Raw genomic sequence first — 17,275 nt, forward strand, 5'->3', positions numbered from 1 at the left:
GAGCAAACAAGCTTACATACTAACTAGTGGAATGAATAATAGCAATACAGTAGTCTCCCCTACAACATAGATCTAGTTATCCACAATCCAGGTATGGAGCTGTTTCTTTTGGTCTCTACTAATGCTGCATTTATTCATTCATTCATTCATTCATTCTCCCAAAGGCCCAGAGGTACATTTGAAAAGACTTTACTGTAGCAAGAGAACTGGTGTGAAACTGGTCTGAAACATTATTAGAGGAATTAGGTGTTTTATGGCCCCTCTAGAACAGGGATCTGGTTACAGGGTTTCTATATATCTATATAATGGGACTGTCTTATTGCATATTTTAATTATGGATTTTTATGTTTTAATGGGATTGTTTTCACTGAATGTGTGACTGCATGAACATGTGTGCGAGTGAAAGAGGAAGACAGTTTGTGTGCCTGTGTGTCTGGTGAGTGTCTGCGGTGTGCAAGAGAGTACACATGTGCATATATAGGTGCCATCCCCACCCCTGGTATGTGGCCTTTGCAGAGATGGCTGAGTGAGATAGATGATAGATAGATAGATGATAGATGATAGATAGATGATAGATAGATGATAGATAGATAGATAGATAGATAGATAGATAGATAGATAGATGATAGATGATAGATAGATAGATAGATAGATAGATAGATAGATAGATAGATAGATGATAGATAGATGATAGATGATAGATAGATAGATAGATAGATGATAGATAGATAGATAGATAGATAGATAGATAGATAGATAGATAGATGATAGATAGATAGATGATAGATAGATAGATGATAGATAGGTGATAGATAGATATGTCTTAGTTTACAGAAATAGGTGCATTGTCTCTTTTCAAGTTGCATACTGTACACTGTTAGGTTAGGAAGAAAAGAGGGGGAAAGAGGGGAGGGGAGATTGGTGAGTGGGGTGGGGTCGAGTGGCAATGCTTCTATTCTTCTACTTAGTGTATGTATGGGGTTTTGAGTCAGCGTCACTTGTGTGAGTTCTCTTACTATTCGCTTGTTGTATTTTCTTGGTGGTGGTGAGAGGTTGTGGGTGGCCTAGGGTGTGGTTGGTTGTCTTTGGTTGGCTGTAGTGAGATTTGTTTTTGTGTGTGTTTGGATCAGGTTAGCCAGATTGATTCATATGCTGTTGGCGGATTCTTGTTGTTGTCTTGTTGGGCTGTGTATGTGATAAAGGGGAGCCATACGAGGGTGAAGGTGTCTTCTTATATTTGTCCCCATGTCAGTTTCAGTTTATTGGTTAGTTTTTCTAATAAGGCTGTTTCCCATACTATTTGATACCTTTGATCCATGCTTACTCCTGACAGGTCTCTCCAGTGTCTGGCTAAGATGCTTCTGGTTGTTGAGAGTAGGTGGGTTATGAGTTCTTTGTGGTGTAATTGGGCATTATTGTCTTGGAAGATGTTCAGTAGGAGTGACTTATTTATGTTTGTGTCATTGGTGTTCATACTTGTAAATTGCTTAGAAGTCTCTATGCACTAAGAGGTATAGAAATAAATACATTTATTGTAATCTTCTTCTTCCACCTGCCTTCTTCCACCTGCCTTGCCCCACCCTCCAGTCTATGTTTCTCAATTTGTATTGTATTATTTTATGCACTGTGGCTTGCCGTTGTTTTATTGATTGTAATTTCGAAATTAATTATTGTAATTGTTAAGAGTGGGTTTCTGTTTAATTTTTGTATGCTGATATTATTATTCTATACTATTCTAATGATTGTTGAATGTTAGCTTTAAAATAAGCAATCTACATCAAATAAAGTATGTTTTATTATCACATTTTTGTATTGCATTAGATTGTTTTAAGGTGTACATTCTTTGTTTTTTCAGCTTGTAAACCGCCTTGAGTATTGTAAGATAGAAATTTGTAATTATACAAATTAAAAGTGATGATGATGATCATCTGCACTCCTTAGATGTTCAGCCCTGGGTATGTAGGTTAGATAGAAGGGGACCCCCAGACGGATGAAATTGATGGGACTATGCAGAACTGGATAAATTAACAGGAAGGATTCGAAACCCGCGGGACGAGAGATTCTTAGAAGGCTGGAGTAAATATACGAGCTATTTGAAAAGCAATTGTAATGAAGAGATTACGCTAGTAGGACTGCAAGAAGTTTTGTAAGGAGGACTATCTGAAATATTGCAAGAAAGACTATGAGGAGAATTATTAGTTAATGATAATTAAGAGTAATAGAGAAATTAAGAAATGCAGAATAAGTGATAAAGAACGGAAAATCATCAGAGACGTTGACAGAAGTCTAAAACATTGTATAAGATAAGAAGTTATGTTATATGATTGTTGGAAATGATATGTTAAAAAAACTAATAAAAATGTGTGTGTGTGTGTGTGTGTGTGTGTGTGTGTGTGTGTGTATCCCTAGAAAACATTTCAGCACAGGGTCCCTTGCACAAGGAAATAGCCCCATTACACTTCCTTCCTTCATGTCGTGAAAACAGAAATGTCAGGCCCATTGAAATGGAACATGAGATGCAGAACCAGGCCAAACGATTTTGCTGCCTAAAGGGAAAGAACAAATGATGCCCCCCTCCCTCAGTTAAGTTGCATTCCACCCAGGACTGACCAAGATATTTTGGCACCTGAGGCAGAAAGTCCAGCAAGTGTCTCTCCCTGGGAGTAAAAACATAATCATAGTAAATTAAATAGCTAAGATTTTACTGCCTTTTCATTATACCCAAAATCAGTTGCCTTAGGCAACTCTCTCACTCTGCTTACTGATGGGACTGACCCTGCATAGACGTGAAGCTCTCTTATGTCATTCAAATAGAAAACGGAGCAGGAAACATTGCATAAAATGAATGAAGCCCTTTTTCTTCTCAGATTAGTGGGTATCTTTTCAGACTGAAGCGCTTTAATGTTAGATTGAACTTCCCTGCAAAGTGGAACTGGCATGAGAAAATGTGTGTGGTGCTAAATATCCTTTCCGCTCTCCTCGAAAGGTCAAGATCCAGCCCTCCTTAAGGGAAACAAAATTCATGGGCTTCTGAGACCTGGTTCTTTTTCTGTGCTTCAAGACATGTTGTTCCTCACCAGAACAAGGCTAATTAAACAAAAAGGAGGGGGAGGAATCATTTGCAAATGAAATACCACATCTCCAAAAGTTCTTTGCAGATGAGGAGAAAACGTCTAGCAAGACAAACAAATACAGGGCCAATGCTTATAAACAGGATTTGATTCTGCCAAAATATGACTACCACTCAGTCTCTGCATTGAAATTCATGCAGGATGATGCCTCAGTTCTGAGGGCCAGATCCCACAAAAGAACTGCACCAAGAGAGCAAATCCAAGAGAGTGTAGAATATCTACAGCACAGATTTAACACTTATTCAATAGTCATGCCTTTCCCACAGGGAATCCTGGGAAATGTGTGAGAAGGGCTAGGGACCTTGAACAGAGAGCACCCTCACCAAAGTACAATTTCCAGGGTACTTTGGAGGAAACAAATTTACAGATGTGTGTTTGTACTGCAGAGATGACTGGAAGCCAGGAATTCCTAAGAGATGGGATACTCAAGTGAGCCTAATTCACACCACCGAAGGAAAACCTGAATGCAAAGCATTTAGGGAGAAAGAATGGCAATATTCTACAGAAAAGGGACTGTGGGTTAAACCACAGAGTCTAGGACTTGCCGATCAGAAGGTCGGCGGTTCGAATCCCCGTGACGGGGTGAGCTCCCATTCCTTGGTCCCTGCTCCTGCCAACCTAGCAGTTCGAAAGCATGTCAAAGTGCAAGTAGATAAATAGGTACCGCTGTGTTGGGAAGGTAAATGGCGTTTCCGTGCGCTGCTCTGGTTCGCCAGAAGTGGCTTAGTCTTGCTGGCCACATGACCTGAAAGCTGTACACCGGCTCTCTCAGCCAATAAAGCGAGATGAGCGCGGCAACCCCAGAGTCGGTCACGACTGGACCTAATGGTCAGGGGTCCCTTTACCTTTACCTTTACCTATTCTACAGAAAGAGCTCACTATTTGTAGTGTGCAACCTATATGAATGGCAACTCGTTCCCTGAGTGTCAGTCTTTCTGTAGCCAAAACGGCACCATCCACACACAAAAGCAAAGTATAGGCAGGCTTGGGGAAGGTTTGCAGAAGGAAAAGTAGCCCCTGGGAAAGGGATCTAGAAACAGCTTAGTGAGGGCTTGGCATACTCAGTAGCCACAGAAAGCTGACTTTGGTGGAGGGGAAGAGAAAAGGGCACAGTTGGCTAGCTAGAACCCTCAACAGAAGTCCACATTCCAACATTTTGTTACAGGCCCAATTGCTCTTTCGTAAGTATCATACTAACTCGGCAATAATATTCAGTAAACTTACTCAATAAGACAATATAGCATTAAGTCCACAGGACAGGAGAACATTATGTGCAGGAGATTGAACACAGCATTATACTTCCCTCCCTGAAATGTCTTCACTTTGTTTTTAGTGCAAGCAAACTGGAGGTTAAAAAAGCACTCCCTAGGATCAAACAAAAACAGCTGGTTTGCCTAGCTGCATGAATGTGTCATCATGCTAAAGAAAAAGGAGGGAGTTAAGCCTCATGGGCACAGTGTTTGCTTTAACCTCTGCGGGGGGTCAGCAAAACACTAAGCATTGCCCCACGGACACTCAGCACTACCAATCAACACAAAATGTAAGGTGCATACTTTTGTATTATACTGTAGATGGAGATTCTGGCTCCTGTTCTGCGTCACTGAATGACTGTAAGTGATCAAGGAAGAGTTGTCACCTCTCCTAGCAACTGTTTGCACCTTCTTATGGAAGCCTGCCTCACTTTACCACAGGGCTTCAAATAATTAGCTGGTGATATATGCCTAATAGCTTCCTTAAATCCTTTAGAACAATCCCATAGTGAAGGCACAAGATCCCCGCATCATGCACAGAAAACGGATGTCTCCGTATGGACACATGCATCTTCCTTTCGCAAACTCCCCACTGCACAAAGCCCATATACATCCTGCACACCTCACCAAGACTTCCACGCCGTGGCATCTGCTCCAGCTCCATTATATAACAAACTGGTTTTTCGTTTTTCTTTTGCACTTGTGTCTGTCTCTAAACCTACCTAGAAGGTGCCCATGACGACATTGTTTCCATAGAAACTAATGTACTTCAAAGGGAGAAAAACAGAGGACTAAAAAAAGGACCAAAAAAAAAAAGGGATTCAAACAAAATGACTGGAATAAACAGACTGCACACTGGAGCGGGTGAGAGGGGTGTCATAGTCTTAATTAGCCAGTTGTTTGAGAAGGAAAGACCTGCCCAACATACTGCTTACTAAAACTCTTGCTCTATCATCTTTGCTGACGTCAGCAACTACAGTGGGCTTGCAAGATTACCTAGGGGTGCATTGAAACCAGCAGGGTTGAGGCAGTGTGGGATTGAGCAATCAGTTGTGCAACAAGAATGTGCAGTCCACAAGCCATAGGAGCAGTTGTTGCTGGTTTTTTATTCCTCAAATTTTATTTCCCACTTTTCATCTAAAGAGCTCAGGTTGGTGTATGTAGATGTGATTACTCCATGTTTACCCTCCTAACAACCTTGTGGAGTAGGCTAAGCTGAGAAAAAGAGGCTCAACCACAATTTGACCATGACTTGATATTATGGTTTATTAACTCACTGTGGTTTGTATACACCATCAGTAGCTTTGCCAGGTTTCTGCAGCCAAGTCAAAATTCCTCACAGGGCAAATAATAATAATGCAAAACTATCCATGTTTTGTGAATAAAATAGAGTAGGGATCAGGAACCTGTTGCCCTCCAAATGCCGCTGGATTTAAACTCCAATTATCCCTGACCATTGACAATACTGGCTGGGGCTGATGGGACACTTGTTTCCATGCCTGAAATAAAGTAAGCAATGTAGGTGGAAAAGCATATTTTTGAATTACATCAGTGCAGAGTACAGGGGCAAGGAAAAGGTAGTATCCCATTGGTGGGGGTATAACTTTTGGGCTTGGCAGCCATATCCTCCACTTACTCAAAAAACTAGTTGTTGAGTAAAGATTTATCCCAGTCACAGGATCTGGATGTTCTAACTGCTGAATTTGGATTTTGCAAATGTAGATTGCTAGAATCTGGAGCACTGGAAGTGATGGTAGTTTGGAAAGGATTGGATATGCATTGTCTGCAATGAGAGAAACATGCACAGATCTGCTGAAACAAATTCTCAAATTGAGTTTTATATATATATATATATGAGATCAACTTCTAAGAGTGAACAAATGTTCCCCTATCTTTTCAATCACTGAAGGAGCGCTCCCACCCACAGTCCTCCCAGGAAGAACACAAAACAGGCAAGTGTTGTCAACCCTGGCAAACTCTTCTTCTAAAGCGAGAAACTTTCCCCACCTCCACTTATCCCCTCCAAGACAGATACTTACCGATGTTGGAATGCTTCAGGAGACGGCAAATTCGAGCTTCTCGCTCCAACTTCTGATGATCTGAAGAAAAATAAAGAGCAAACACTCTTTAGCATGCCATCCAAATTAGCTTATTCTGAGAGTCTGTCCCTTAGTACTTGGTTCTGGCCAGCATCTCAAATGCAGAGGCTAGCATTTCCCTGATATTAGACTCGATTTACACATTACAGATAGTAGAATTCTACTTCACACTGAAGATGGGGGCCATGTTTTTTAATGCCCCCCACTAATTAAACACACACGCAATTCCTTACAGGTTAAAAAGAAACATGCCAAAAATAAACATTTTAGCCAGTTGCATAGCATGGGTTGCCAACAAGACAAGGGAGTGGGGTTATTAAGAGAGCCAGGCTCTCTTAAGGGGACACACAAAGTTCCAGTCATGGTGCTTCTCTGACAAAAAGTACTAAGGTTCTTTTTCTAGTTACGGTGCTGGGAGGTGGCTGGATGGTGTGGGGAGAGGAGGGTTTGGGAGTGAGTGGCAACCCACCTCCACAAGAGGGTGCGAGAAGAGAAGAAGTAAAAAAAGGGGGGGATTCCTTTCACAAGGATTGTTTCAGTGTTCACTCATCCTATCTAACTTGAACCAAACCTGTATGTGACATGTTATTAAAACATTACAGTTTTTGATAAATTAACCATCTCCAAAAGAATACAATTCTACAACTAATACAAAGACGTTCCAGATACCATCAGCTTCTATCATGTTGTCCCATGTTGTAAGCTGTTTCTCCCCCCTAACTAAAATGTTGGACTCTTTTTTCATTCAGAGGGGGGAAAGAGCAATGGGATATGACAGAGGCTTATAGAACTATGAACAGGCTTGAGAAAGCAAAGAAAGATAAATTATTCTCTCACTTCCTTAATGCACTTGTATTCAAGGTCATTTAGTTGCTAAAATTCATTGTAGTGAATTCAACAGAAACCAAAGGATATACCTTGGACAACACATAGTTAACATGTTTTTTTGCCATGGGATGTTGTGCTGACCATTACTCATTCATGCTCTGAGGCAGAAGCAAGGAGCTACCTTTCTACATAGAAATCTGACTCTAAACTTGTAACAAAACAGCCCTAGTGTGTTAAAACCATCTCTGCAGACAACTGTTTTGACTGGAAGCCTGAAGGTAGGACTTGCTTTTTTAATGTTTAAGTGGAAGAAAATGCATGCATATAGAGGATTAACTGAGTTACGCTATGATCATAATTATAACCATCATCAGTATCATTATTATTATTTATGAGTCACCTCTCATTCAAGGCAATTTACTATTGTACAATAAACACAACTAAAAGTGGCTTTTAAAATAATATCAAGACAACCTAAAATTGGTTTTAAAACAATACAAATAAAAACCCAAGGCAAAGACCAAAATGTTCATTCATTCATTCATTCATTCATCTGGAAAAGTTTATTGAAACCAAAATATCTTCAATTGTTGCCAGAAACTACAGATAGTGAGTGCCTTGCATCTCAATAGAGATGATGTTCGCCAAACTGTAATGATGAATGAGGTAGTGAAGTTTGGTTATCATGAATCAAGTGGAGCATGACTGGCGGAGCACTCATTTCCCCAGAGGTGAAAAGGGCTGCTTGGGGTCCATCCAACCAGTTATAGATCAGTTTTGAAACTGCACAAATCTAAAAATGACTTATAATTTATAAGGGGAAATGGGGAGAATAAGGGAGGACAAAAAGTAAGTGAAGAGCGTGAGAATATAAGGAGTTTTGCTGGACTGAACCAAAGGCCTATCTAGCTCAGCATTCTGCTTTCAGCAACCACACTCTCCTACAAATGTCAAAACTCTTATACATGGTTGTGCCATAAACCTAAGGAACAGTGTTCCATGATAAGTCACACCACACTCAACGGGGTGCAAAGCAGACAAACCTTAGTCTCTTCTCTTCCTAACCATCTACCCATTACCTGGCAGAAATTAGCTTACATGTCCAGGAAAATCTGGATGTATGGCAGCCCATGTTGACATTGTGGTTTTAGCCAATTTTCCACAGAAATAGCTCCAAAACATCCAATATCTTTGTGGTTTTGCAAAAAAAACCAAAAACAACAACTCTGCCCGAAACAAAAAAGCTCAACAACTTTTCTGTCTGGATTTCTTTTTCACTTTTCGAAAACCCAAACCAATGTGCTTGTTTCGTCTGCCGAACACCCCGTCCTTATTCAAACTTCTGTGAAGAGCCCTGTATTATGACTTCTGCACTAGAGTTGTTTGTATATTTGCATAATTTATTCCAAGGAAGATGGCAGAGCTTCCTTGATGCAGGGAACATGCAGTGCTGTTTATACCGTTTACCAACCACCTCCTGGTCTGAGTCAGAACTTGGATGAAAACTGCCAGGCCTTGAAGAAAATGGAAAGGCCCACCAAGTGCTTGGCAACAGTTGCCTAACCCTTCCTGCAACCATCCAAGCATCTACCTACAGACTTTTACGCCTTACTCCCCAGCCACATACCAAGCCAGCCTCATGCCCAGTATTTTAACAAAGGATGGCAATATGCAGCACCACTGTAAGCAGGTGGTGCTATGTGCTATGTTAAAAAGCAACTCACCAAATCATATAATTGCAAGGAACAAAAAAGCCACCTAGTCCAGTCCTCTGTTACAACATTGGGCCAGTCACCATCAGGCTATGCAGATCAGCCAATGCAAATCAGGATGCCTTCGGTCTTGCCTTCTATACGGACGGGACATAGCTTAGTGGAAAACACATGCGGCCTAGGACCCTCGTAACTACGGGACCGCCTCTCCTGGTATGCCCCACGGAGGACCTTAAGGTCCACAAATTACAACACTTTGGAGGTCCCAGGCCTCAAGGTAGTTAGATTGGTCTCAACTAGGGCCAGGGCCTTTTCCGTACTGGCCCCGACTTGGTGGAACGCTCTGTCACAAGAGACTAGGGCCCTGCAGGACTTCACATCTTTCCGCAGGGCCTGCAAGTCCGAGCTGTTCCACCTGGCCTCTGGTTTGGACTCAGTCTGACCCTTATGTTTCCCTCCCCTTATGCTTTTGCTTTATGGGCTACTATTAAAATGAGGCAGCGTTTTAAATTTTATTTTAACCCGCATTTTAATAAACTGGTTTTGTTTTGTTGTGTCCGTCCCCCCCGTTATGTTTTATTATAATTTTATTGGTGTTAGCCACCCTGAGCCCGGTTCTGGCCGGGGAGGGCGGGGTATAAATAAAATATTATTATTATTATTATTATTATTATTATTATTATTATTATTATTATTATGCTTGCTGTGCAGAAAATCCCAGGTCCAGTCCTGGCTATCAGCTTCCTCCTCCTTAAACTCAGGGTTGCCACTGTAGTGGTCAACAATGAGGAAGATGGGGAAGACAAAGCTAGAATCAGCTAGCTCTGCCCGTCATTCGCTCTCCCCAGCCATCCCTGCACTACTATAGACACCACTAGGCTAGTTGAACAAATATTGTGACCCAGTGCATCGCTGCTTCCTACTGTTCCTGTTTAGAGAAAGAAGAGATTCCTGCATAGAGGAACATCTTACATTGAGATGCAGCAATTTCACTCCGGTAATTTACACTGAGATCCCGATATCCTATGCATAGACTCCATCTGATACTCATGATGAAATCCCCAAATTTTCAGAACTGGCATTCTGAGTGGCCTATGAAGGAATGTCCAGCAGAGATTTAATGCAAGCCACTTTTCAGCTAAAAAGAAGGGTAGAAAAATACTTTCTCACACACAGAGATAGCATACAAAATGCCTTTCTTGAGAGCTTCAAATATACAGTAATTAAATCCGTGCCAAGCTACTGGAGCTTGCTATCTAGGGCGACCAACCTCACCCTCTCTCTGATGATCACTGGTTGCATGTGAGGCCCTTCTTTTTTGACTGACCTCTGGATTGTCAGGTTGTTACTTTTATTTCTCAAGCATGCCAGCTTAAAAAAAATAAAAACCTGTTGTTTCTGCCTCCTGTACTGTTTTAATTAATAAATTTTATTTTATCATTCTTTTTATTGTTAGATGGTTTAACTGTTGTCAGCTGACCTGGATTGCCATCCTTAAAAAAAACAAATTAATGCATAAATAATAATTAAATGTGTTGCCTAAATTGCTACAGCTGTGACCTAGTAATCTGTGTGACTCCCTGAACATCCGATACACAAAAGTATAACCCCAGCTCATTCATTTATTCTCATCTCATTGCCGACTTTTACTTAATTCTTTGCCTTCCTACGTAATCTGATTAAAAACAGAACACTGTAACAACAGGGTCATAATTATTAAACCTCATTTTCTGTCCCTTGTTGTGTACTACCCATCTGTTCTTCAAAATGTTCAGTTATTAATTTTATTTTTAATTGTAAATCTTTTCCTTGATTTCTATTATTTGTTGTTATTATAGATTGGAGTCCCCAACCTTTTAGGGCTTGGGGTGCATTTGAAAATTTAAGGAGTTGTTTTGGGCACCACAAAATACCCATTTCAACAAAAGAAAAACTGACAACACTCAGAACTTCCCCCAGAAGGCAAAACCACCAAGCAAAAAGAACACAGACAAAAGAGAGAGAGCAGGCAAATCTCTCAGACAAACAAAACTCTTCTTAAAGGGTGAGGGAGCTTGACAGGCACCAAAGGGGACACCTGTGGCCACCATGATGCCCATAGGCACAATGCTGGGAACATTAGTTATATATAATGAAAAAGTAAATACTGATGGGAAACTTTGCAAAAAATACCTAAGAAAAATATAATTCATACAGTGGCACCTCAGGTTAAGAACTTAATTCGTTCTAGAGGTCCATTCTTAACCTGAAACTGTTCTTAACCTGAAGCACCACCTTAGCTAATGGGGCCTCCTGCTGCCGCCGCACCGCCACCACACGATTTCTGTTCTCATCCTGAAGCAAAGTTCTTAACCCGCGGTACTATTTCTGGGTTAGTGGATTCTGTAACCTGAGGCATCTGTAACCTGAAGCGCCTGTAATCCGAGGTACCACTGTATATCGATAAGCAATCCAAATAAGGTAATCAATAAAAACAAACTTTCCACCTACATCATGGACCTGTCCAATAGTATCACCTGTCACCCACAACCCTATCTGAATGGGGATCCAACTGCATCCACTTGTGAACTTTTCCAACTTCATAGGCAGACACCAAAGCTTTAAAGCTTCATCAAGAAGAAAGGAAATCTTATGCTGTTTAACATAAATGACTCCAAAGGGTAGTGCAGCCCCAGAATAGTTATTGCTCCCACAAATGCTCACCTAGCTTTCAGGCACAGTTTACTGAGGCCATATTTGGCAGGTATTCAATCCTTGCTCCCCTAATAATGGCCTTTGCCTGTTCCTTCTGGAGTCACCACCGCAGCTTAGGCAAACAGAACTTAAGTACTTTGTGCTTGGGACCAGAACATTTTCCAGCATATAAGTTTATATAGGAAGACAAAGAACAACAGCAAACCCACAGATACATTTTCATCTCTTAAGCTTCTAGTTAATCCATTTGTTACTTTAAAATCACATAAGGGCACTGCTCATCTAGCAATCTAACCAGCACTTCTTTGGAAGCATCTTTGTCAAAGTTATCTCCACCCCTAAAAGCTGAGCCATTTTGTTTGTTGTTCTCTCCAGATAAGATGTCTGCTATTTCTTTCTTTCATCTCTACTGAACCTTTAAATATTTCCTACATGAATAAAGCCTTCAAACTCCAGAAACTGTAAGTGAACTTTTCAATCCAATTCACTCAAGTTGCAAGATCTGCTAGCAGGTTATGGGCCCAGGCAATGATTTGGAACCCTAAGCAGAGTTTCCAAAAGCTCCCCATCCAAAAGCCTTTCCGTCCCAGATGCAGTTCTCCAATGAGAAAGCCAGCAAGAAGGGGAGTAGATTTCAAGGGAAGCAAAGAGAAGGGGCTGCAGTGGAAAGATTGGAGTGGAAAGATTGGAGCTAGAAAGAAAGAACAGGCTGCAAAGAACAAAGGAAGGGACAGACAAAAGCAGGAGACAGTTTTGCATTGCTGAGAACTGAAAGTTGCAGAGAGATAGAGAACAACGGCTGGAATGTATGCAAATGCAGTAATCCCCAAGTTGAATGAGCAGAATTTTCAATTGTGGAAGTTCAAGATAGATAATTTTCTAGCCAAGGAAGATTTGTAGCACTGTGAAAGGCTGTTGTGATTTGCATGTCTCTTGGGACATGCAATTCCTAAAGACCTGGCTTTGAATGCCACTGGATTACCAATAAATAGACAGCCTGATGCTGTTCTTGTAAAGGGTTGTCCATTCTTCCAGAACATCAAGAGTCCCATAGAACATAATGGCAGTCTCTGTTTCAAATTCCATAGCCCCAAAATGTCTTTGATCTGGCAAACCTACCAGTGAAATGATGTGCCCTTGCAATTAATACGCAGCAGACATTCATCCACCTGACAACTGACTGCAATTAGCAGCCTACTACCAGGAGGAAACCCAGGGGGGAATAGATCACTGGACTCAAGTCTGAAGGGCACCGACAGAATGGCAAGATGGAATTTCTGCTGTTTGGTTATACAGGACTGTTCGGCCAATGTTGTCTCTCATCCAGGGAAGCAGCAAGGCAGCATTTATGGAATAGTGAAGAACACAATTTATTTATTTCCTCTGAAATTTAATCATCGGTTTTTAGAGAAAACAGTCTCAAAGTGACTCAAAACAAGTTAAAAATACAAAGATTCAATTCAAAACCCAAGCAATGAAACCATACCTAGGTACTATAAGTGTTAATCCACTAGTATTAATGACAAGGGAAATATTTTGTCCTACTCAACCAAAAGATGAATATGCAGAACTGGTCCAGAATCAAGCCACATCAAAATCCAAATGGCTGGGTGGGGGGAATAATGCCATTGCATTGCACCTTAAATCTGACAATGGTGGTGACTGGTGAACCTTGGGAAGAGCACCCCACACTCAAAGAATCACCACTTAAAAGGATCATTCTCTTAAAAGGATCATCCTACCCTCTGCATTTCCCTTGAGGGAGGCACACAGAGGTGATGGTTATGATTGTAATGTTCAGGTAGGTTTGTATTGAAAGAGGTGGTCTTGGAGGCACTGGGGCCCTGAGCCATAGAAGAATTTATAGGTCAAAACTAGCACTTTGAATTGAGCCTAGAAACCAACTGGTAGTCAGTGCAGCTGAGACAGAATCTGTGTTATATGCTCAGGCTGCCAGGTCCCATTCAATAATCTGTCTGAAAAATTCTGCACAAGATGCAGTTTCTGAATGATGATGATGATGGTGATGATTTATATACCACCCTTCATCACAAGATTTCAGGGTGGTTCAAAGGACAAGGTTAAAAACACAAGCAGATAGTTAAAACAGAAACGACAAAACAATACTCCACACCAATTGTCTTCAGATGCAGCCCTGTGTATAATGCACTGCAGTAATCTAAACTGGAGGTTACCAGAGAATAGACAACCAAAACTAGACTATTTCCATTCAGATAGGGTTGTAGGTTGACCATGACCCAAAGCTGATGGACGGCACCCTGTACAATGGAGGCAACTTGTACCTGCAATGACAGCAGGAGTCTAGAAGTATTCTAAGCTGCATACCTTCTTCTTAAAGGGAACCCCATCCAGAACAGGTTGCACCCAACCAACTAGTCTGAGGAACTACCCACTAACAGAGTCTCAGTCTTATGTGGATTGAACTTCAATTTATTGGCTCTCATCCAGTCTACTACTACAGCCCGGCACTGTTTCAGCACATCTCCTGCCACACATGATTGCATGCCATTAGCACATTAAAGATAACACACTCCCATCTCCGGATTACACCATTCAGCAGTTTCATGTAGAAGTTGAATAGCATGAGAGAGAGAAGAGTGAACCCTGTGCAACTCCACAGTGGAGGTTTCACAGGACTGAACAGAACCTGCCAATCATCCAGTAAGTGCAGAATCCCCAACTCATATCTTCATACAGTCTCAGTGCCAAAACCAGGCCAAAATTCTGATGGAAACGGATATAGAAAACGAGTCTCATCCAAGAGTGCCTAGAATTTCAGTGACCACCCACTCAAGAATCTTGCTCAAGAAAGGGATATTAGCAACTAGCCTACAGTTGTGCAGAACTTCCAGGTCTAGCTAGAACACATGCACACTCAATATCTCTGTTTTATACATCACTGTGACACAACTGTACACACACACATCATGGCCAGCCCTATTATTACGCAAAGTGAGATAGCTTCCTTCCCATCCTCTCATCTTTCCCCGAGTCCTCTAAGCTAGCCTGCTCTGTACCCCCAAGTCAAATGCCCTCAGGTACAGTGAAAGATGCTGATTTATCACCAGTGTTCAACTACCCATCTGATCAGCTTCCGTATGTTGACCAGGGAGAGATACTGCCTTGTCCTTTGCTGCAGGCAGCAAAACATCTTGAGCCAGCACACACATACATGCACAGATCCTATGCACATTCAGTGAGAAATATATCAACACTGACAACTGGGAAACAGTGGCCTGCAAGCGCTCCAGATGGAGAACAGCCTTTACCAAAGGTGTCATGGGCTCTGAAGACACTCGAACTCAGGACGCAAGGGAGAAACGTGCTAGGGGAAGGCACGCTTGGCAAATCCACACCGTGATCAACTCCCGCCCGGAAACCAATGTCCCCACTGTGGAAGGACGTGTGGATCCAGAATTGGCCTCCACAGTCACTTACGGACTCATTGTTAAAACCATGTTTATGGAAGACAATCTTACTCGGCTATGAGTGATCGCCAAAGAAGAAGAATATCAATGGAATTTACTACCAAGGTTTGTGTGTATGGGGTCCCACTCACAAGCGCTAAAATACTCAGGGAAACATATTTTGTCCATAGGTCCATGTCTGAACACATAGAAATCTAATCCTGGCCTTTCTGAGTGTGAATCACATATTTGGCCCTATGAATAGCTAGCATCTACAATCTGACTGTAGGTCTTTAAAAATGAAGCTGGATTATTTTATTTTGTAAGCAAAGTGGAATAAGTTGTACCTACTGGGATTTCTGCCAGTAGTGCAGACCTTAAAGGCAGATTCTGTTGAGAGGAAAATGCAGCAGGTCTAGATTGTGCCCAACTCTTCACAAGCAAAAAGACTATACAGTAGACACATCTTCTGCCATGCTCCTTAAACATTCTCATTGGCCACTCGTCTTTCATCAGTGAGCAGGCAGGGCTGGCACAACAATGACACAGAGCCACTTCAAGTGATAAATTTCAGATAACATTCAAAGGCTGCAAACTGTCGGCTTGTACAATCTATAATTACAAATATGTATTTTATCATGGAGGGAGCCATTAGTGTCATTCACTTGAGACACCAAAATGTCATGTTCCATTGAAGCACCAAGACCAGGAATGCCGATGTCACGTACTTAACTCTCTCCCTGACCCCAGGCTCTAAGGAGTGACAGGCAGCAGCAGCTTGCCTCTTCATTTATTTACAATGCAGCCCCGGCAGGCCTGATGAGTCTGAGATGCCTCAAGTCACCACCGGCCTGCAGTCAACAACTCCAGAACTGATATAGCCACGTTCCGTCTAGCACTAGCTTGGGCTGGCTGAAGACTTCACATTACAGTCACATGGCAAAAATCTGTGAGAATCATGCTGCCATTTATTGTTTTCTCACCCTCTCTTACAGTCCTACTTTCTGTAGCAGCTGTTCTTCTGTCCCAGGGGTGGGAGCAGCGAGGGCAGACTGCAAGCAAACTATTGTCAAGAGTACGTGCTGTTACCTGCAATAGGAATGAGTAGGACAAATGCGAAGACACCAGAGCGTGCATGTGCTTGCAAAACACGTGCTTGCTGGTTTGGCTTATCAGGTAGGGGGCCTACATTTTATCGCCAGAGCTCAAGTGGAGGATGGGAATGAAACCTACACTGTACCTCTGCACTTGAATACTTTTGAATACTGTACCTCTGCAACTTGAATACTTTTCGTCCCCTTTCAGCTCACTTCCTGTATTCAAGCAAGGCTGTGAGGTGGGTATGGGTGAGTTAAAGCAGTGGATCATAGAGATGACTTACTGGCTGGCAGAGACTTTCCAGGATTTCTCCCATCAACTGCTACCTGGTCCTTTAAAAAAACAACCACCTGGAGATGCCAGAAATGGAACCTGGAACCTCCTGCAGGTGCTCTGCCACTAAGCTATGATCCCAAGGGTGGTGAAATGAGGCCAGATATAAGAAAGATAACACTGCATACTCTACTGGACAAAATTTGAACAAAGCTCAGATATGACTAATCAGGTATCACATTCAGTAATAGCAAGATACAAACTTGTTATTTTTCAAAATGAAATAAAAATATAAGAGGAAAATGGTGGTGGTGCCGTTTGTGGCTAAGAAGGAAGGAAAAGGACTAGAGAAGAAAGAGCTCTTCTAAACCAAGCTATGTCTGGTGTTTCAGTCATCTGCTATTTCCGATGGCTGAAAAGCTGGAGCAAACTACTAAAAACCGCTGAAACGAGTGGATGGATTTACAACCTTCCTTTGCTTCAGTACTGCTTAAAGGCCCCCTTGGAGCTTTATCCCCTTTTTAGCAAAGGAATTAACAGTCTGGTGGAGCAGAACCGAAGAAATACCTGCAATTCACACCTCTTGACCTTACAGTTTTAATTTCTGCAGCCACCAAAAGGGTGCTTTGTACCCACTCCCCTCCACCCACCTCTACCCCCCCCCCAGCCTACATTATAGTAACACTAATCGTTAGAACTAAAATACAGTACAAAGGAAGTTGTACTGATCAATTTAAAAATTCCAGTTTCACATTCCAGCAA

At 41.8% G+C, this 17,275-nt stretch overlaps 1 protein-coding gene across 19 annotated transcripts in view; it reads right to left on the bottom strand.

Moving 5' to 3' along the window:
• Window positions 1–17,275, bottom strand: part of CAMK2B (calcium/calmodulin dependent protein kinase II beta) — a 195,234-nt gene that overhangs the window by 92,808 nt on the left and 85,151 nt on the right. For all 19 annotated transcript variants that reach the window (XM_053367311.1, XM_053367308.1, XM_053367312.1 and 16 more), the window contains exon 3: window positions 6,421–6,480. In XM_053367311.1, the coding sequence (XP_053223286.1) occupies window positions 6,421–6,480 (60 nt within the window). The remainder of the gene's footprint in view (window positions 1–6,420; window positions 6,481–17,275) is intronic.

Source organism: Podarcis raffonei, chromosome 15 (genome assembly GCF_027172205.1).
Source record: "Podarcis raffonei isolate rPodRaf1 chromosome 15, rPodRaf1.pri, whole genome shotgun sequence".
Taxonomy (NCBI): Eukaryota; Metazoa; Chordata; class Lepidosauria; order Squamata; family Lacertidae; genus Podarcis; species Podarcis raffonei.